Raw genomic sequence first — 15,496 nt, forward strand, 5'->3', positions numbered from 1 at the left:
CATTTACCTGCTCCTTCATAATCTCACATATATTTTGGTCATAGTCACTTCTCCTTCTCCTGTCCCAATGTCTCCCAGAATCTCCCACATACACATCTCTTCAACTCCTTGTCTTCTGTTGTTTTTCTAACCCACTGAGTCCAATCAGAGCTGCCCAGATGCTCAATGCTCAGATAGAGGACTCCAGCCACTGTAGCAAGGGCAACCCGCCATGGGCCACACAGTCAAAGAAGATAAACTCTTCCTTCCAGAGGACACCAACTGCCAATAGCTCTCCGGTTTGGTGTCAGGCCTCATGAATCCCTCGTGTGATTGATGGTACCGCATGGTTGCCTGATTGCTGTGCTGGCAATCGCAGCTACTGCAAGATTGAGTGCATTGGTCCCACCACACCCAGAAGACTCCCTAGCCTCTGACCCTTAACAAACTTTCTGTCCCCTTCTGTGCCTTGTGCAGGGAGTGACAGGGACGTGCCATTTGGGGCCAAGTACTCCATGGTCACTTATTCTCTGCACTCTGGTCAGTCATGAGTCTGTATTCATCACCGTGTGCCAAGTAAGATGGTTCTCCGCTGGGGGCGGGGGTGAGAGTTGCATCTGGCACCAGGTTAAAACCTTAGAAGGCACGGAGATACCACATTCCTTTAGCAAAGCAATAGCGGTTGGTTCTGTGCGCTCTCCCGTCATGGGTTCTTGGCCAGCTTCACAGTACCAGCATGAGCTGCCTCCTGCAGAATAGACCTCCATTCCAATTAGAGCATTGGTTACTCCAATAGCATCTGTGTCATTGTTGTGGTGTGGGCACATCTTCCCAGACTGGTCACTACTGTAGCTGACACCATACACATCTGGGTAAGATTCTTGATGGCTTTTCTGTGCCAATGGCCTGCATGGCACCCCCGGCATTGTGAAATCTAGACATCGGGGAGGGTGTTTCTGGATCACTAATGGTTTGATTTTTCTGTGTCCTGTGATGAAAGTGTGTGGTGTCTTCAGCAGCGGACTTATACCTATTCCTGTAAGGTCTGGGTAACCAAGAGTAATGGCAATCTATGGTCCCCACACCAACACCACGACAGAAGGTATCCCATGCCTGGCACTGGAACTTTTGTTTAATTGTCTGTGGCTTCCGGGAGGAACGTTCTGTGGAAGGTAATGCTAATACACATATTTTTAGGAAGTTTATGAAACAGTAGCTTTTGTCAAGCTTTCCTTTTCCATAGTAGTTTTTCAAACATCCCTCTCCCTATATCATCACCCTGTGATTTACCTGGCAAGTCTATAATGAAGAACGAGGGAGAGAAGTGAGTGGGAGGGGGACTGGAAAGATGGTTCTGAGAACTTCCTGATTCACAGAGAAGCTGGGCTTGTTTCCCAGTTCACAGACTTCAGCTCCATGGGAGCCAGCTCCCTCTGCTGGTAGAGATCAGCACTGCACCCATGTACTCAAAAATATTTTTTTTTTCTTTTTTTTCTTTTTTTTCTTTTCTCTTTTTTTCGGAGCTGGGGACCGAACCCAGGGCCTTGCTCTTGCTAGGCAAGCGCTCTACCACTGAGCTAAATCCCCAACCCCTAAAATTTTTTAAAAAAAGAAATGGGAAGGATAAAAACAATTAGGGAGGAAGGGTGGAAGAGAGAAGGAATAAACAGGCCCAAGGAATGCAGTGTGGCAGCACCCACACTTTGGACAAAGCATGTTATGAGAATCTTGAAAGAAAATGGCTGTTACAGGGCTGGAGGGAGGCGAACCCCCACCCACCCACAGAGGGCAGAGTATAGACTCTTTGCACACTGGGGGACCGAGGAAGCTGTGAGCATTAGTGTTGGGTGTTTCTTTGTTAGGGCTCCTCTCCCTGCAGCTGGGAGTGTACCATGCAGGGGCGAAAGAAATCCAAGTTTCTGTTTCTTCTTCCTTCCCTAAGAACCCATTGCCAGGGAGACAACACCAAGGGGCTATGTCTGACTCCCACCACATAGTGCGAGAAAACTCGAGGGCCACATGAAGTGAAGGCGGGGACAGACCTCTGGAGCGCTCAGAATCTTCACTGTAAATCAATTGAAGAATTGATTGCTTGGTCGTGGTGGTGTATACCCATAACTCTGCCACCTGGGAGGTGGGGACAGGAAAAGTCAAGAGTTCAAGGTCGTCTTTGGCTACATGTGCAGTTTGGGGCCAGCCTAGGCTACACAAACATATTCCAGGCAACATTCAGAGCACATTTCTAAGAGATCCACCGGAAGCAGGTGGGGCTTGATCTCCGTATTTTTATTTGGCAAACCAGCACATCCAACACCAGTTTCCTGAGCTGCTTTTTCCCAGGAGGGAAAAGCAGAGTGACAAGGAGAAAGTTCCCAGCAGAGCCTGGGGCACCGCTGTAGGTCCTCACCTCATCCTCTCCCAGACCACCGAGCAAGAAGTCATTGACACAACACTCGGTGTCTCGGGTCATCCTGTGCTCACGGATGGGACTAGACCCGGGAACCAAGACTCAGGGAGGTCAGGTGGCTGGTCCAAAGTCACACAACTTATGGAGTTGGTCTCTCTGACTGCTCCAGGCTTCAACCTTTTCCTTCCCCAGCTTGAGATTCCTGAGGGCCTGACAGGCAGAGGGAGGAAGGCACGTGTCTCTGTGGAACAGTGGTTCTCACTTTCCTTATGCTGCAACCCTTTAACAATCCCTCGTGTTGAGGTGACCCCCCCAAACCATGAAGTTATTTTCATTGGTACTTCATAACTGTAATTTTGCTACTGTTTTGAATAGTAATATATGTGTTTTCTCATGGTCTTGGGTGATCTCTGTTAAAGAGACATTTGACACCCAAAGGAGTCATGCCCCACAAGTTGAGAACCGCTTCTCTAGAATGTCTCTAGAATGTCTTCATTCTTGCCAAGGAGGTCACAATGACAAGGCTTTAGGCTCATTGCCATCGTGACATTTCCTGGAAACATTTGATTTGATTGGTTGGTTTTGTTTCTTTATGATTTGAGACAAGGTCTCTCTATATAGCACTGGCTGTCCTGGAACTCGCTATGTAGACCAGGTTGGCCTTGAACTCCTAGAGACATTTAAAGTCAGTATGACACTGTTACATTACTGCACACTTAACTTCCTGTTCTTGGGGCACTCGGCACAGGTAACTGTAATGAGGACTCATCCCCACCCTGACTCTTTCCAAGTCTCAGTGTGTAGCTTAGGCTGGCCTGGAACACACCAGCCTCCTGCCTCAGCTTCCTGAATACACAGATCACAGACCCACCCTGGTTCATGACAGGGATTCAAAACGCGTCATTTAGTACCGTCCTCTATGGCTGTCACTTAAGAACTCTCAGGGTTGGGGATTTAGATCAGTGGTAGAGCGCTTGCCTAGCAAACACACGGCCCTGGGTTCAGTCCCCAGCTCCGAAGAAAAGAAAAAGGAAAAAAAAAAAAAAAAGAACTCTCATACACACAGTAAAAGGAACAAGCCAGAGAGGTTTGTAGAGCAAGACAATTTGAAAAGGTGGTCTTGGGGACATTCCTGAGCAAAGACACAGAGGCTAGGTGAGGAGGGCACATGCAGAGAACACTGGAAGTTGGGAGAAGCAATTACGTGGACACTCCGTATGTCATGGGGCAAGATAAGACTCCAAGGACGGTGCCTCTGAGGGGCCATCAGAAATCACAGAAAGTGTCTACCAAAGGAGGATGTGGGAAGATTCAGCCCCACATGGTCTGGTCAGAAGACTCTTCCTTTAGGCACAGAGCAGAAAAAGGGACTTCCTACACTTTTGTGAGTGTATGTTCTCTGTTCTCTCTCTCTCTCTCTCTCTCTCTCTCTCTCTCTCTCTCTCTCTCTCTCTCACACACACACACACACACACACACACACACACACACACACACACACACACACACACACACACACACACACACGGGATCACACAAACATTTCCTCCAAAGAAACTATTTCACTAAGGGACAGAGGAGGACAAGGACAAGGTCTTGCTATGTAGCCCAGGCTGGACCTCAAACTTACGTTCCTCCTCCCTCAGCCTCTCAAGTAGTGGGAGTATAAGTCTGAGATAGCATGCGTGGCTCAGAAAATCCTTAATTTTCTTGGGGTGGAATCCCTCAATGCTTCTCTAGGACTGGCAAATCTTACACCTGGATTAACCATCAGGTAGGACAACTCAATCATTTTAAAGAGGAAATCTTTTGTTACAGTAGTGAGAGCCAGTGGCCGTGGAATCAACACCCAGGTGAATGGTCTTCCAGCCATTCTCCTGTAATCTTTTTAGTTGCTTCAGATAATTAAGAACTGCACACTGAGGAAACAAAGGCTCAGGAGCATTAAATGACTTGTCCAAAGTCACACAGCCTACGGTGTCAGTTCTACCCTGACTGAAGAGTGCTACAGATCAGACAGGTGGCATGTGAGTGGCCTTGTGAGCCTGCAAGCACACGTGAGGACATGTCGCCCCCTAGTGGCTATTTTGAGTGTTCCCTTAACCTAGCCAGGACTTACCTAAGGACCCAACTGCCAGGCTGTTTGTTCTAGGACAAAAAGCCACAAAGCCTAGAGGTAGGGTGGGGGTGGGGGCCGACCATCCCTACTCACTATAGCTTCCTGCCCATCACTCTTTCCTGAAGATGCCTGGGGTCCATCGAAGTCCCTGTTGGACTCTGTTGGTGTGGATCTTACCTTGTTCTGCTGTACCAATTCCTTCAGGAGGAGAACCTTCTAGAGATATTCCATATGAGCCCCAAGGAGCCCAAAGGGACTTCCCTGAATCAAATGAGAGTCCTGCCATGAGAACTTAAGATTTCTGCAGAGAAAGGGTGGCCACCAAGTTCTTACCGGCTCCTGGGATAAGGAACGGCTTGCTTACCATATAGCATCTTCTGGACTATTAGGTGACTCCCCAGTCCATCTTTGGCAGCAAACATCTCAAAAGTGCTGAGCTGTGGGAGCAAGTATCTGAGGCAGACCATAGCCTCCCTCCTCTACTCTGTCTGAAGCCACAAGTCAGGTGTGACTGACCCTGGCCTGAGCCCTCACAATCTAGGTTCTACCAGAGAGGCAAGCTTGTTATGGGGAAGCAACTTCACCCATGTCTGGATTGGCAGAGCCTTTGCGGGGAGGTCCCGTGGGGCTCCCATGACGACTGCCGAGGCAGCAGAGGGGCTCTGGAAGCCAAGATATGCTGGCTATAAGTTTTTAATTTATTTTTCTCCTCCTTTTAGGTCTGTAGACCAGGCTGGCCTTGAACTCAGAGATCTGCCTGCCTCTGCCTCTGAAGTGCAGGAATTAAAGGCTTTAGCCACTATGCCTGGCTCAAGTTTTTCAGCCCAAGAGTTTGGGAGACATGTAACTCTTTGACCTCCTCGTACTCAAGGAGAATAACAAGGGTTGCCCCCACGCTGCTAAACACTGGTCTTTGCTGTCTGACTGGAGCATTTACTGTTTGGTTTAACTCTCCTAATAATCCTTCCCTAAAGTCCTCTGTAGCAGCCACAAGCAGGCCCACTTCACAGATGAAGAAACTGAGACTTTAGGTCACACAGTTTGATAGGCAGTGTTGCCCATTGGTATCCACATAAGACTGGCTTCAGGACAAGACAATCACTATGACATTGAAACCTGAGGGCACTCAAGTCCCTTGTATAAAGTGGCATTGTGATGGTTTGAATCTGAAGCGTCCCTCACAGGCTCATGTTTGAATGCTTGTCCCACTGTCCCATATTGGTACCTTTAGGAGGTGGGGCCTGGCTGGGACCGGTCTTTGAAAGCTTTGCCCGAGCTCTGCTTCCTACCCATATTCTCTATGTCTTTTGATCACTGGGGTATGAGGAGTCTCTCACGCTCCCACAATCCTCTCCTGCCATGATAGTCTAACACTCCCCCCTCCCAGGAACCATGAGTCAAGTAAGCCTTTTCCCCTGAAGTTGTTTCTGTCAGGTGTTGTGGCCAATGGAGAAGTAACTAATCCAGATGTGACAAGATCTTTCAGCCACACATTTCTTGATCACTGATCACACTGAACACAAAGCGAATGCCGCATAAATGCCCTTTGGTGGTGGGGGTGGGTTTCAAGACAGGGTTTCTCTGTATAGCCCTGGGTGTCCTTGGACTCACTCTGTAGACCAGGCTGGGCTTGAACCAGGAGATCACCTGTCTCTGCCTCCCAGGTGCTGGGATTGAAGGTATGCATCACCACTGCCCAATATGCATAAATGTTCTTTTTTTTAAATTAATTTTTTAAAGATTTTATTTATTCATTTTATATATGACAAGTACACTGTCACTGTCTTCAGACACACCAGAAGAGGGCATCAGATCCCATTACAGATGGCTGTGAGCCACCATGTGGTTGCTGGGATTTGAACTCATGACCTCTGGAAGAGCAGTCAGTCCTCTTAACCGCTGAGCCATCTCTCCAGCCCTGCGTAAATTTTCTTAAACTGTGTTATTTATAGAATGGTGGCAAGATATCTGCATACTGTTTAAATAGTCTTCATTTATGGTGGGTTGAATCTGCAGACATGAGTCATGACCACCTCCCACCTGAGCTATATCAGCCAGACTCCTCCCTGTCCAGGTGGCTATACTTTCTATCTCTCCAAGCTCTAACTGGCCTGGTCTCTTACACTAGAAAGCCACCCCAACTCACTAACACTGATGACAGAGTCTGCTCATGGCGACATCTACATCATCAGCTACTATGGGTGAAACAGTGGGGTTTGCAGAGCCCTTACCACCCCCCAGAGTTTTGTAGTAGTGATGCTTCATCATTCAGTCCTTCTAAGTCTGTGGAAATGAGGCCCTCAACACAGGGGAGACAGCCCTGTGTATATCAAGGCCTGTGCCTACTGTGCGGACTTAGACCAGGCTGTAGGTTTGTCCCTTGAACCTGTGACTGCCTAGGAACAGTTGTGTCCTTCCATCCTTAATGTCTGCTGAAGAGTTCAATGAACTGCTAGGGCAGAGGTTGTCTTTGGAAAAGAATGAGGCAGCCCATTGAGATCTGTCTATCCAGCCTGTTGCCTATGAGCAGAGCTGGCTGTGCCAATCAATGAGCTGTCAAATAGATGTGTCAACTTTCTATTGTGGTGACAAAAATGCCTGTCACAACCTGAGGGAGGGAGGGAGGGAGGATTGGTTTTCATGGTTTGAAGTTTTAGGTTGAGGTTGATTGGCACCCATCACTGTGAGCCTGGAGGATACAGGGTTCTCTGGGCATAAGCCCGGGAGTGGTGTGGCTGGGCCAGATGGCCATTCTCCTTTTCAATTGTTTGAGGAGCCTTCATAATGACTTCCTTAATGGCTGCACTAGTCTGCCTATCACTAGCAGTGGATAAGAGTTCCTCTTCCTCCATAATCATCTCCAAGATTTTCTAAGCACTTCTTACAAGGTCTAGAATCCAGTTCAGACTCCCTGCCACCGCTCTTGAGAGCTGCTCTTGGACAATACAACCAGTGGTGGTTTGAATATGGTTGGCCCATAGGGAGTGGTACTGTTAGGGGGTGTGGCCATGTTGGAGGAAGTGTGTCACTATGGGGCAGGGCTTTGGAGGTTTCCTCCTATGCTCAGACTCCATCCAGTGTGGAAGAGTCAGTCTGCTGGCTGCCTTTGGATCAAGATGTAGAACTCTCGGCTCCTTCTCCAGCACCATGTCTGCCTGGATGCTGCCATGCTTCCTGCTATGATGATAATGGACTGAACCTCTGAAACTGTAAGCCAGCCCCATTATAAGAGTTGCCTTGGTCATGGTGTCTCTTTACAGCACTAAAACTCTTAAGGCAGAAGTTGGTACCAGGGACTGGGGTATTGCTGTGGTAGACCTGACCATGTTTTTGTTTGGAGGAATGTGAATTTGGGAACTTTGGGAAAAACTGGAATGCTCTAAGTGAGGCTTAATGGACCATCCTAGTAGGACTATGAAAGACACTGGTGCTGGGAGTGATTTGAACTGTAAGGGCCTGGCTCTCGAGGTTTCAAAGAAGATAAATTTTAGTATGTTGCCCGGAGATCATTCTTATGATGTTTTGGTGAAGAACATGGCTGCTTTTTGCCCTTGCCTGAAGAGAATGCCTGGGTCTAAGGTGAAGAGATTCAGAGTAACTGCACTGACAAAGGAATTCTCAAAAAAGCCCAGCATAGACCGGTGTGCTCTGGTGTGCTCTCGATAAGAGCAATTGGATCTGAGTGTAGCAAGCTTAGAAAGGAAAAATACAAAAATGCATCATTCGAAGAGTGAAGGGGCACCAGGAAGTGGAACGGAGTGACATCCTGTGTTCAGGGATATTAAATGGAGTTAAGGGAGCGGTGACAGTGCAGGATCCCACACGGCTAAGCTTATTGTTTATGTGTTTTCAATTGAACAAGAGATATACCATGTTAGACATTATTATTAGCCGGTTATTGTTTTCATTTGGACTTTTAATCTGTAATGACCTACAATCCAGAAATGGAAGGCACACCTGTGATCCATGTCTTGAGGCTGAAAGACTCAGGCTTTTGATCCTGATCTTGACATGGGATGACATGAGCTTTTGATCCGGATCTCAAGGCATTAGAGGCTATGAAAAGGTCCAGGCATAGTGGTTCACTCCTTTAATCCCAGGAGACAGAGGCAAGCAGATCTCTGAGTTCAGGGCCAGCCTACTACAGAGCAAGTTTCAAGTAAAGGAAAGCATAAATCCATCCAGGCATGGCAGACCAAGCCTTTAACCCCAGCACTCAGGAGATGGGCATGCAGATCTCTGAGTTTAAAGTCAGTCTACAGAGCAAGTTCCAGGATAACCAAGCTTAGTCAGAGAATAAATGCACTGAAAACAGAAAGCTTACAATAATGTAAGAGAACAAGGGGTCATGTTCCAGCCCCAGCACGCAGCAGAATTCAACAGCTACAGCCACATGGCTTTAGCTTTAGAGTCAAGAATAGAAGGGGTTACTGGGACAATTGATGCTGGTTAGCTGGAGCCAAGAAATTAGTAGGGATTAAGAAGAGACCAGCATCACTGAAGTAAAATCTTCTGAGAAGTGTTTTCTGAGAGCACAAAGAAGCTGTGTTCCAGAGATAGCCACAATCATACCTTATGCTGCAGCTGCACTTGGTAATGTGTAAGAGTCACCCGGGTAGGACTGGTTTTGAAGGCAAGAAGGTATCATGGCCAATAGCTAAAGCTTGGCACTGTGAGAGGCCAGGGAAGGCCATTGGTGAGGATGCAGCCTCCTTTGCAGTCAATGGCCCAGGACTGAAGGGGTCACACAAAGAAGCTGAAGCTTGGCGCCGTGAAGGGAACCTGTGAGAGGCTATTGGTGAAGTCTAGATGCAGTGGAAGAATCCAGCATTTTGGAGATGCCAGTACCATGGGGTGATCACCAAGAACAGCAGCAGCAGTGGAGTGGAGTCAACCAGAGCCTAGAGCGCTACAGAGGGCAGAGCTGGAGAGGTGACCCATAACCTTTGAAGGAGCCCAGAAGATCCTGTGTGGACCCCAGCCACTGAAACGAGAAGCTGTGATGTCCCAGTTTACTTAGGTATACTGAAATGTTAGAGATGCCAGAACCATGGGATTCCTACCAAGAAAAGCTGCTAACAGGGAGTGGAACCAGCCTAAGAGAAAGAAGTGTGCTGCCGTCAACAAACCGAAAGGAGTCGGACATCAGACATGGAGACGCAGAGTTTGGAGTTTGCCCAGCTGTGTTTTCATCTTGCTTTGGTCCAGTGTTTCCCCACTGTGACGGAATGTATGTTCTGTATCATGATATGTTGGAAGTATGTGATCTGTCTGGTTTTTTATTTATTTTAATTTTATAGATTACTAACTGTGATTGCATGAGTCGCGGAAGAGACTTTGGACTTTTAAACATTGTTGAGACCGTGATAGACTATGGGACGCCTGAAATTGGACTAAAAGTATTTTGCATTATGCTATGGCTAGGTATGGCCTCCCCTAGGCTCATGTGTTTGAACAGGTCTATGGAGACCAGGGAGTGGAATGTGGTGGTTTGAATATGCTTGGCCCACAGGGAGTGGTACTGTTAGGAGGTGTGGCCTTGCTGGAGGAAGCGTGTCACTGTGGGCGGGGCTCTGGAGGTTTCCTCCTGTGCTCAGACAGACTCCTTCCAGTGTGGAAGAGTCAGTCTGCTGGCTGCCTTTGGATCAAGATACAGCTCCTTCTCCAGCACCATGTCTGCCTACATGCTGCTATGCTTCCTGCTATGAAAATGGACTACATCTCTGAAACTGTAAGCCAGCTCGAATTAAATGTTTGTCTTTATAAGAGTTGCCTCGGGGGCTGGAGAGATGGCTCAGTGGTTAAGAGCATTGACTGCCCTTCCAAAGGTCCTGAGTTAATTCCCAGCAACCACATGGTGGTTCACAGCCATCTGTGGTGGAATCTGATGCCCTCTTCTGGTGTGTCTGAAGACAGCTACAGTGTACTCATATACATAAAATAAATCTTTAAAAAAAAATAAGAGTTGCCTTGGTCATGGTGTCTCTTCATAGCAATGAAACCCTAAGACATCACCTCACCCACAGTACAAAGCACCTCCCACTTCTCTCCATCTACACCTTCATTTCTGACTCTCTTTTCCCTTTTTTCTTCTCCTTGGATGTGATATTGCTCTTGAATAGGCTTGGACACGCCCTTCCCTTGTTCTCCCCACAGCCCTTCCTGCAGAGCCAGGAGACCAGCCCACTTCTCCCTCAGTTGACCTGTTCCAGAAGAAGGCCACGCTGTGGTTGCAGCCCTGCTTATCCCCAGGAAGAAAAGAAGATGCCATTTTTGAAAGTTTTATTAGGTTAGCACTTGGTTTGTGATTGTCCTGCCTCTCGACCAGGCCCCAGCAGCTCCTGCAGCAGGGATGGGCTGGCCAGAGACTCTGCCCTGAGTGTCCCAAATGCTGTACCTCTGTATCTTTCCCTAAGTTACTCAGCCACATCATCACAAAGTGACTTAGAATAGCTAGAAGCCTGGTCCTCACTTGTCATGTGATCTCAGGAGTATTCCCTGCCCTCTCTGGGCCTTAATAACCTTCTCCTCCACAGGAGGGTATAACTTTTCCATCAGAAGATAGGCCCAGAGGCTAAGAGGTACTTTAGTGGTTAGAGCACTGGCTGCTCCTGCAGAGGAACCAGATTCAGTTCTCAGCACCCACATGGTGGCTCACAACCATCCCTACCTCCAGTTTCAGGGAGATCTAATCGCCTCTTTTAACCTCTAAGGGTGGTGAACATACATACATGCAAGTAAAACACTTATACACACAAAATAAATACTTTTAAAAAAAGATTTCAAAAGACAGGCTAGCCAGTGTTCGTTCCCACTCAGCACAGCCATGGCCACTAATGCAGACAAGGTTGGGTTCCAACCCTGGGACTCACTGCCCACTACTCCTCAGGGCCTTCATCTCTATGTTCAGATGACAGCACCATGGACCCCAAAGAGCCACGTAGCCATGTTCTTTGATGTGAGTGGGTCAACCCCGGGCAGGGCACAGGACAGGGTCAGGGGGTGCTGGGCTTCCCCACTGACGGGTACAGCTTGCGCAGGCTGGAGTCCAGGAGGAAGTCTACCGACCTACAGAGAGAGAAGCCCTGGTGAGCAGGCAGGCAAGGGTGAGAGGATGCAGGAAACACACGGACTAGGGGGAGAGACTCGTTGTTACAGGGTACCAACAGCAACCAAGCCAAGACCCGTTTTATCATTCTTCTCCCACTTGGGCTCCTTAGGGAAGTCATGCTTACCCCCACTCGCCCACCCCCAAGGATAACAGCCATCTTCCCTTTCTGTCTACAGCTGGAGAAACTGAGGCACAGTGGGTAAAGGACTCACTGTAAGGCTCAGGGTAAGTTATGCCCCCTGTCACCCTACCCCCGCCACCAGTGAGACCATCCTCATACTTTGATTGATACTCTACTTCTCTCTCTCTCTCTCCCTCTCTCTCTCCCTCTCTCTCTCCCTCTCTCTCTCCCTCTCTCTCTCTCTCTCTCTAGATTTTTAAAAAATAGGGGCTGGGGATTTAGCTCAGTGGTAGAGCGCTTGCCTAGGAAGCGCAAGGCCCTGGGTTCGGTCCCCAGCTCCGAAAAAAAAAGAACCAAAAAAAAAAAAAAAAAAAGAACCCTTAAAAAATGTATTTCTGTAGCTGGGCAGAGACAAGTGGATCTTTGAGTTCAAGATCCGTCTGGTCTACAGAGTGAGCTCTAGGACAGCCAGGGAAACCTATACAGAGAATCCTATCTCAAAAAAAATGTATTTTTTATGTATATGTGTGCTGTATCTGCATGTACACCTGCATGCAAGAAGAAGGCATCAGACCCCATTATAAATGGTTGGGAGCCACCCTGTAGTTGCTAAGAATTGAACTCAGGACTTCTGAAGAGCAGCCAGTGCTCTTAACTTCTGAGCCATCTCTCCAGCCTGGTCCTACCTCTGGTGCTAAGAGCAAACACAGGACAAAGGGTTGGCTAATCAGAAGGACAATGGCTCAGACATGGGCCTGTCATCTGAATGGACCAATGAAAATCTCCCTGAGGATTTTGCTGTCATTATGGAGAAGTTTTGGTGGGACTTAAGATGTTGGGAGGGACAGGACACCGTGAGTCACTGGGACATAGCAGGAGAGTGAAACCCACAAGCACAGGATGGAGAGAGAGAGGAAGGATGCCGTGTGGCAGCACTGCTCAGATGCCTGGATCCAGCCATGCCTGAAGACAGCCCAAGACTTTTATTCTGTATTTACCTAGCAGACTGAGTTTGAACTCATGTCACTATCAGCTCCTTCCAACCCAGCACTCCAGGGCACCTGCTCCTAGATACCTCTGGCTATTTCACAGCAATGGTCTTTCCTTCTGTGAACTTACTTGACCTTTGTCCGTTACCCACAAGGCACTCTGCTTCCTTTTCAGCCACTCCGCATGACAAAAGCACAGGTGGCCTCTCTACTTCATCCCTGCCTCTGCCATGGCTCTGTGCTCACAGCTCTCACAGCCTAACTCTACCTGCAGAGTGACTGGTCCCTGAGACCAGAAAGGCACCTACCTGTCAATGGGGTGGACAATGACAGGGATGGCCAGCAGCCCAAGTGTGGTGGTGGTCCATTTGCGGACATTCAGGGGCCAGCGGGTCATAGTACCCAAGACATAGAGAGAGGCAGCACACAGACGGTTGATGGTGAAGCCCGGAATGGCCACAGAGGCCAGAGACTGCCACACGAAGGTATCTACCACAGCCAGGGCCATTCTGGTACTGCGGCCTGCTTCAGGGCTTGGCACCTGGAAGGTACATAGACATTTAACCCAGCTGGGGCAGAGGTAGGAAACCTATAGACAGAAGCATGAAGGTGGACCAGGCAGAAAGCAAGAGGAGGCAGCAGGGTAGAAGGAAGCTGGGAGGAAGACTCTGGGCTGGACTACATTCAGGGCTGGGGGTGATTTGCCCGCACCCAGGAGAGGTACCAGATGTCACCGCCAACCCATGTGGTTTGGTCTGGTGGGATGAACGATCCTACAAACAGGATTATCTTATGGACTGAGCTATGAGACGCTAACGGGGATAGGGCTGTCCCACATGCAAGACTGCACACCAGCCCACACTAGGGTGGGTTCAGAAGGGTTAACTAACACTCACCTCTCCTGCCTTCTTGCCTTTGTCTATGGCATCGGCCAAGACATAGGAGCTGGACACGCCATAGCTCAACCACACCACAGCTTTAGGAACCAGGGAGCGGAAAGCCTCCCCCACTTCATTGGCGTAGCCTGGAGGGAAAAGGCATTCAATTCTCTGGCCTGTTCCACAAGGGGGCGCTACACAGAGAGTTGCTTCTAACCCTACCCTGCTAAAACTACAACCGGGCGGGTGACCTCAGTCAAGTGACTTTACCTTTGGTTTCTAGGCCCGTGAACTGTCAATGGCAATGAAATTCATGGCTCACTGGTCAAAGTCCCTAGCCGTGGTTCTGGGGATCCGCACCAGGGAGGCGACTGGAGGCCATCGAATAACTGAGTGTGGGCTCCACTGACACGTATCAATCAAGTGCCAGGTCTTTCAAGGCCTTACCTCTTACAATCAGCACCTGACAAGAATGCCTCGCGTTCATTCCCTTTTACAGAAGAGAAAACTGAAGCTTAGGAAAAGCCAGGGAAAGCAGGCTGCTCTAGGAGATCCTCTGACCCCATGGCTAGTGCACGGTCATGGCAGAGGGCAACCCACGTACTCGGTTTGTGTCTCCAGTAGAGCCCCATGAACAGAGTTGAACCCACAGTGTTGTGTGACCTTGGACAAGTCCCTAGCCTTCTCCTGAGCCCTTTCTCCAGCCCAAGCCGAATAAGAACTAAGCCCCTTTTCAGACTCCAGATCGACAACCCACGACCACTGTTCCCCCCCCCCCCAGTGGTGGGGTCCCTGCGTCTGTCACTCCCACGCTCACCCAGGTAGCGCACCCACGTGTCCCGGTAGAGGTCGCGCTCGGTGCTCTGCCGCTGCTGCTCCGACATGACTTCCCGGGCACGGTAGGAGTCACTGCAGATTAGAGTCTCACCACAACTCTTGTCTCCACTAGCACTTGGCTAACACTAGGCAAGAACCCGCCAGTAGTCCGAGACTGAAGGACAGGTCCGGCTATCGCCACTGTAGGGAGTGTCTGAAAATTGCCTTATACACCCAAGCCCCTCTCCTAGACTTGGGATTTGCAGACAGTTGGTCGTGTTTTCTCTGAGCAGTTATGACTCTCCCAGACATGACTAGTTTTTGGAGTTAAACAGGTCAGAGTTCCAATGGGAGGATGGTGTCTTCTTAGGTGTGCGACTTCTAGGAAAGGTGTATTTCTCTGAGCATATCGGTTCATGTGTAAATGGGAGGCACGCCAGCATTCACTGCCTTAGACAGCCACGAGGACTAATTAATTATAACAGTCATCATGTATTCAGTAGACTCAGGTTTGCTCCCTTAAGCTCTTACACTAGCGTCAGGTCGGTCCTATTTTACAGTAGGGAAATAGAGACACAAAGAGGACAGTCACTCTCCTGACTCATGCAATTGTTAAAAAGGAAAAGGGAGCTGGGGAGTTATTACTATGAGAAGAGCGCTCTGAATCCTCTGGGATTTCAGAGGGACAATGCTATGGCCCCTGGAGACAAATCCTACTTGCAACGCCTAGTAGATGTAAGCCACCTCCTCCCCCAGTCCCAGTGCCCAAGTCTGTAAAACAAAATGGATAAGACTGGAGAGATGGTTCAGTGGTTAAGAGCGCTTCCAACTCTTCCAGAGTTCCATTCCCAGCATCCCCACGTCAAGGGAATCTGACACTTCAGGCTTCCACAGGCACACCCCCCCTCAACACACACACACCTATACATTCACTCATAGAGACATATAGATAAATACAAATATATATGGTCTTAAGTCTTTTTTATAAGACAGGCATGGTGTTCCGTGCTTTAATCTCAGAATTTAAGAGGCAGAAACAGTATTATGTGCGTTCGAGACCAGCTGGATAACACCGG

The 15,496-nt window shown here is 48.8% G+C and overlaps 1 protein-coding gene across 1 annotated transcript; it reads right to left on the reverse strand.

Moving 5' to 3' along the window:
• Positions 1–10,772: 10,772 nt before the first annotated feature.
• Mtfp1 (mitochondrial fission process 1) lies at positions 10,773–14,613 on the reverse strand. The gene is made up of 4 exons (NM_001006960.1): positions 14,422–14,613; positions 13,623–13,750; positions 13,035–13,267; positions 10,773–11,573 (listed from the first exon to the last, which is right to left on the reverse strand). Exons 1-4 carry the CDS (start codon positions 14,486–14,488, stop codon positions 11,501–11,503), a joined length of 501 nt encoding a protein of 166 aa, NP_001006961.1. The 5' UTR covers positions 14,489–14,613; the 3' UTR covers positions 10,773–11,500.
• Between the last annotated feature and the right edge of the window lie 883 nt (positions 14,614–15,496).

This window comes from Rattus norvegicus, chromosome 14, assembly GCF_036323735.1.
Source record: "Rattus norvegicus strain BN/NHsdMcwi chromosome 14, GRCr8, whole genome shotgun sequence".
Lineage (NCBI taxonomy): Eukaryota > Metazoa > Chordata > Mammalia > Rodentia > Muridae > Rattus > Rattus norvegicus.

Excerpts from the sequence above, each read along its gene's own strand:
- Mtfp1 (NM_001006960.1), bottom strand. The coding sequence starts at position 14,488 with ATGTCGGAGCAGCAGCGGCAGAGCACCGAGCGCGACCTCTACCGGGAC. Across the intron at positions 13,751-14,421 it reads CACGTGGGTGCGCTACCTGG|GCTACGCCAATGAAGTGGGG; the intron begins GTGAGCGTGGGA and ends TTTTCCCTCCAG. Across the intron at positions 11,574-13,034 it reads ATTGTCCACCCCATTGACAG|GTCGGTAGACTTCCTCCTGG; the intron begins GTAGGTGCCTTT and ends CTCTCTCTGTAG.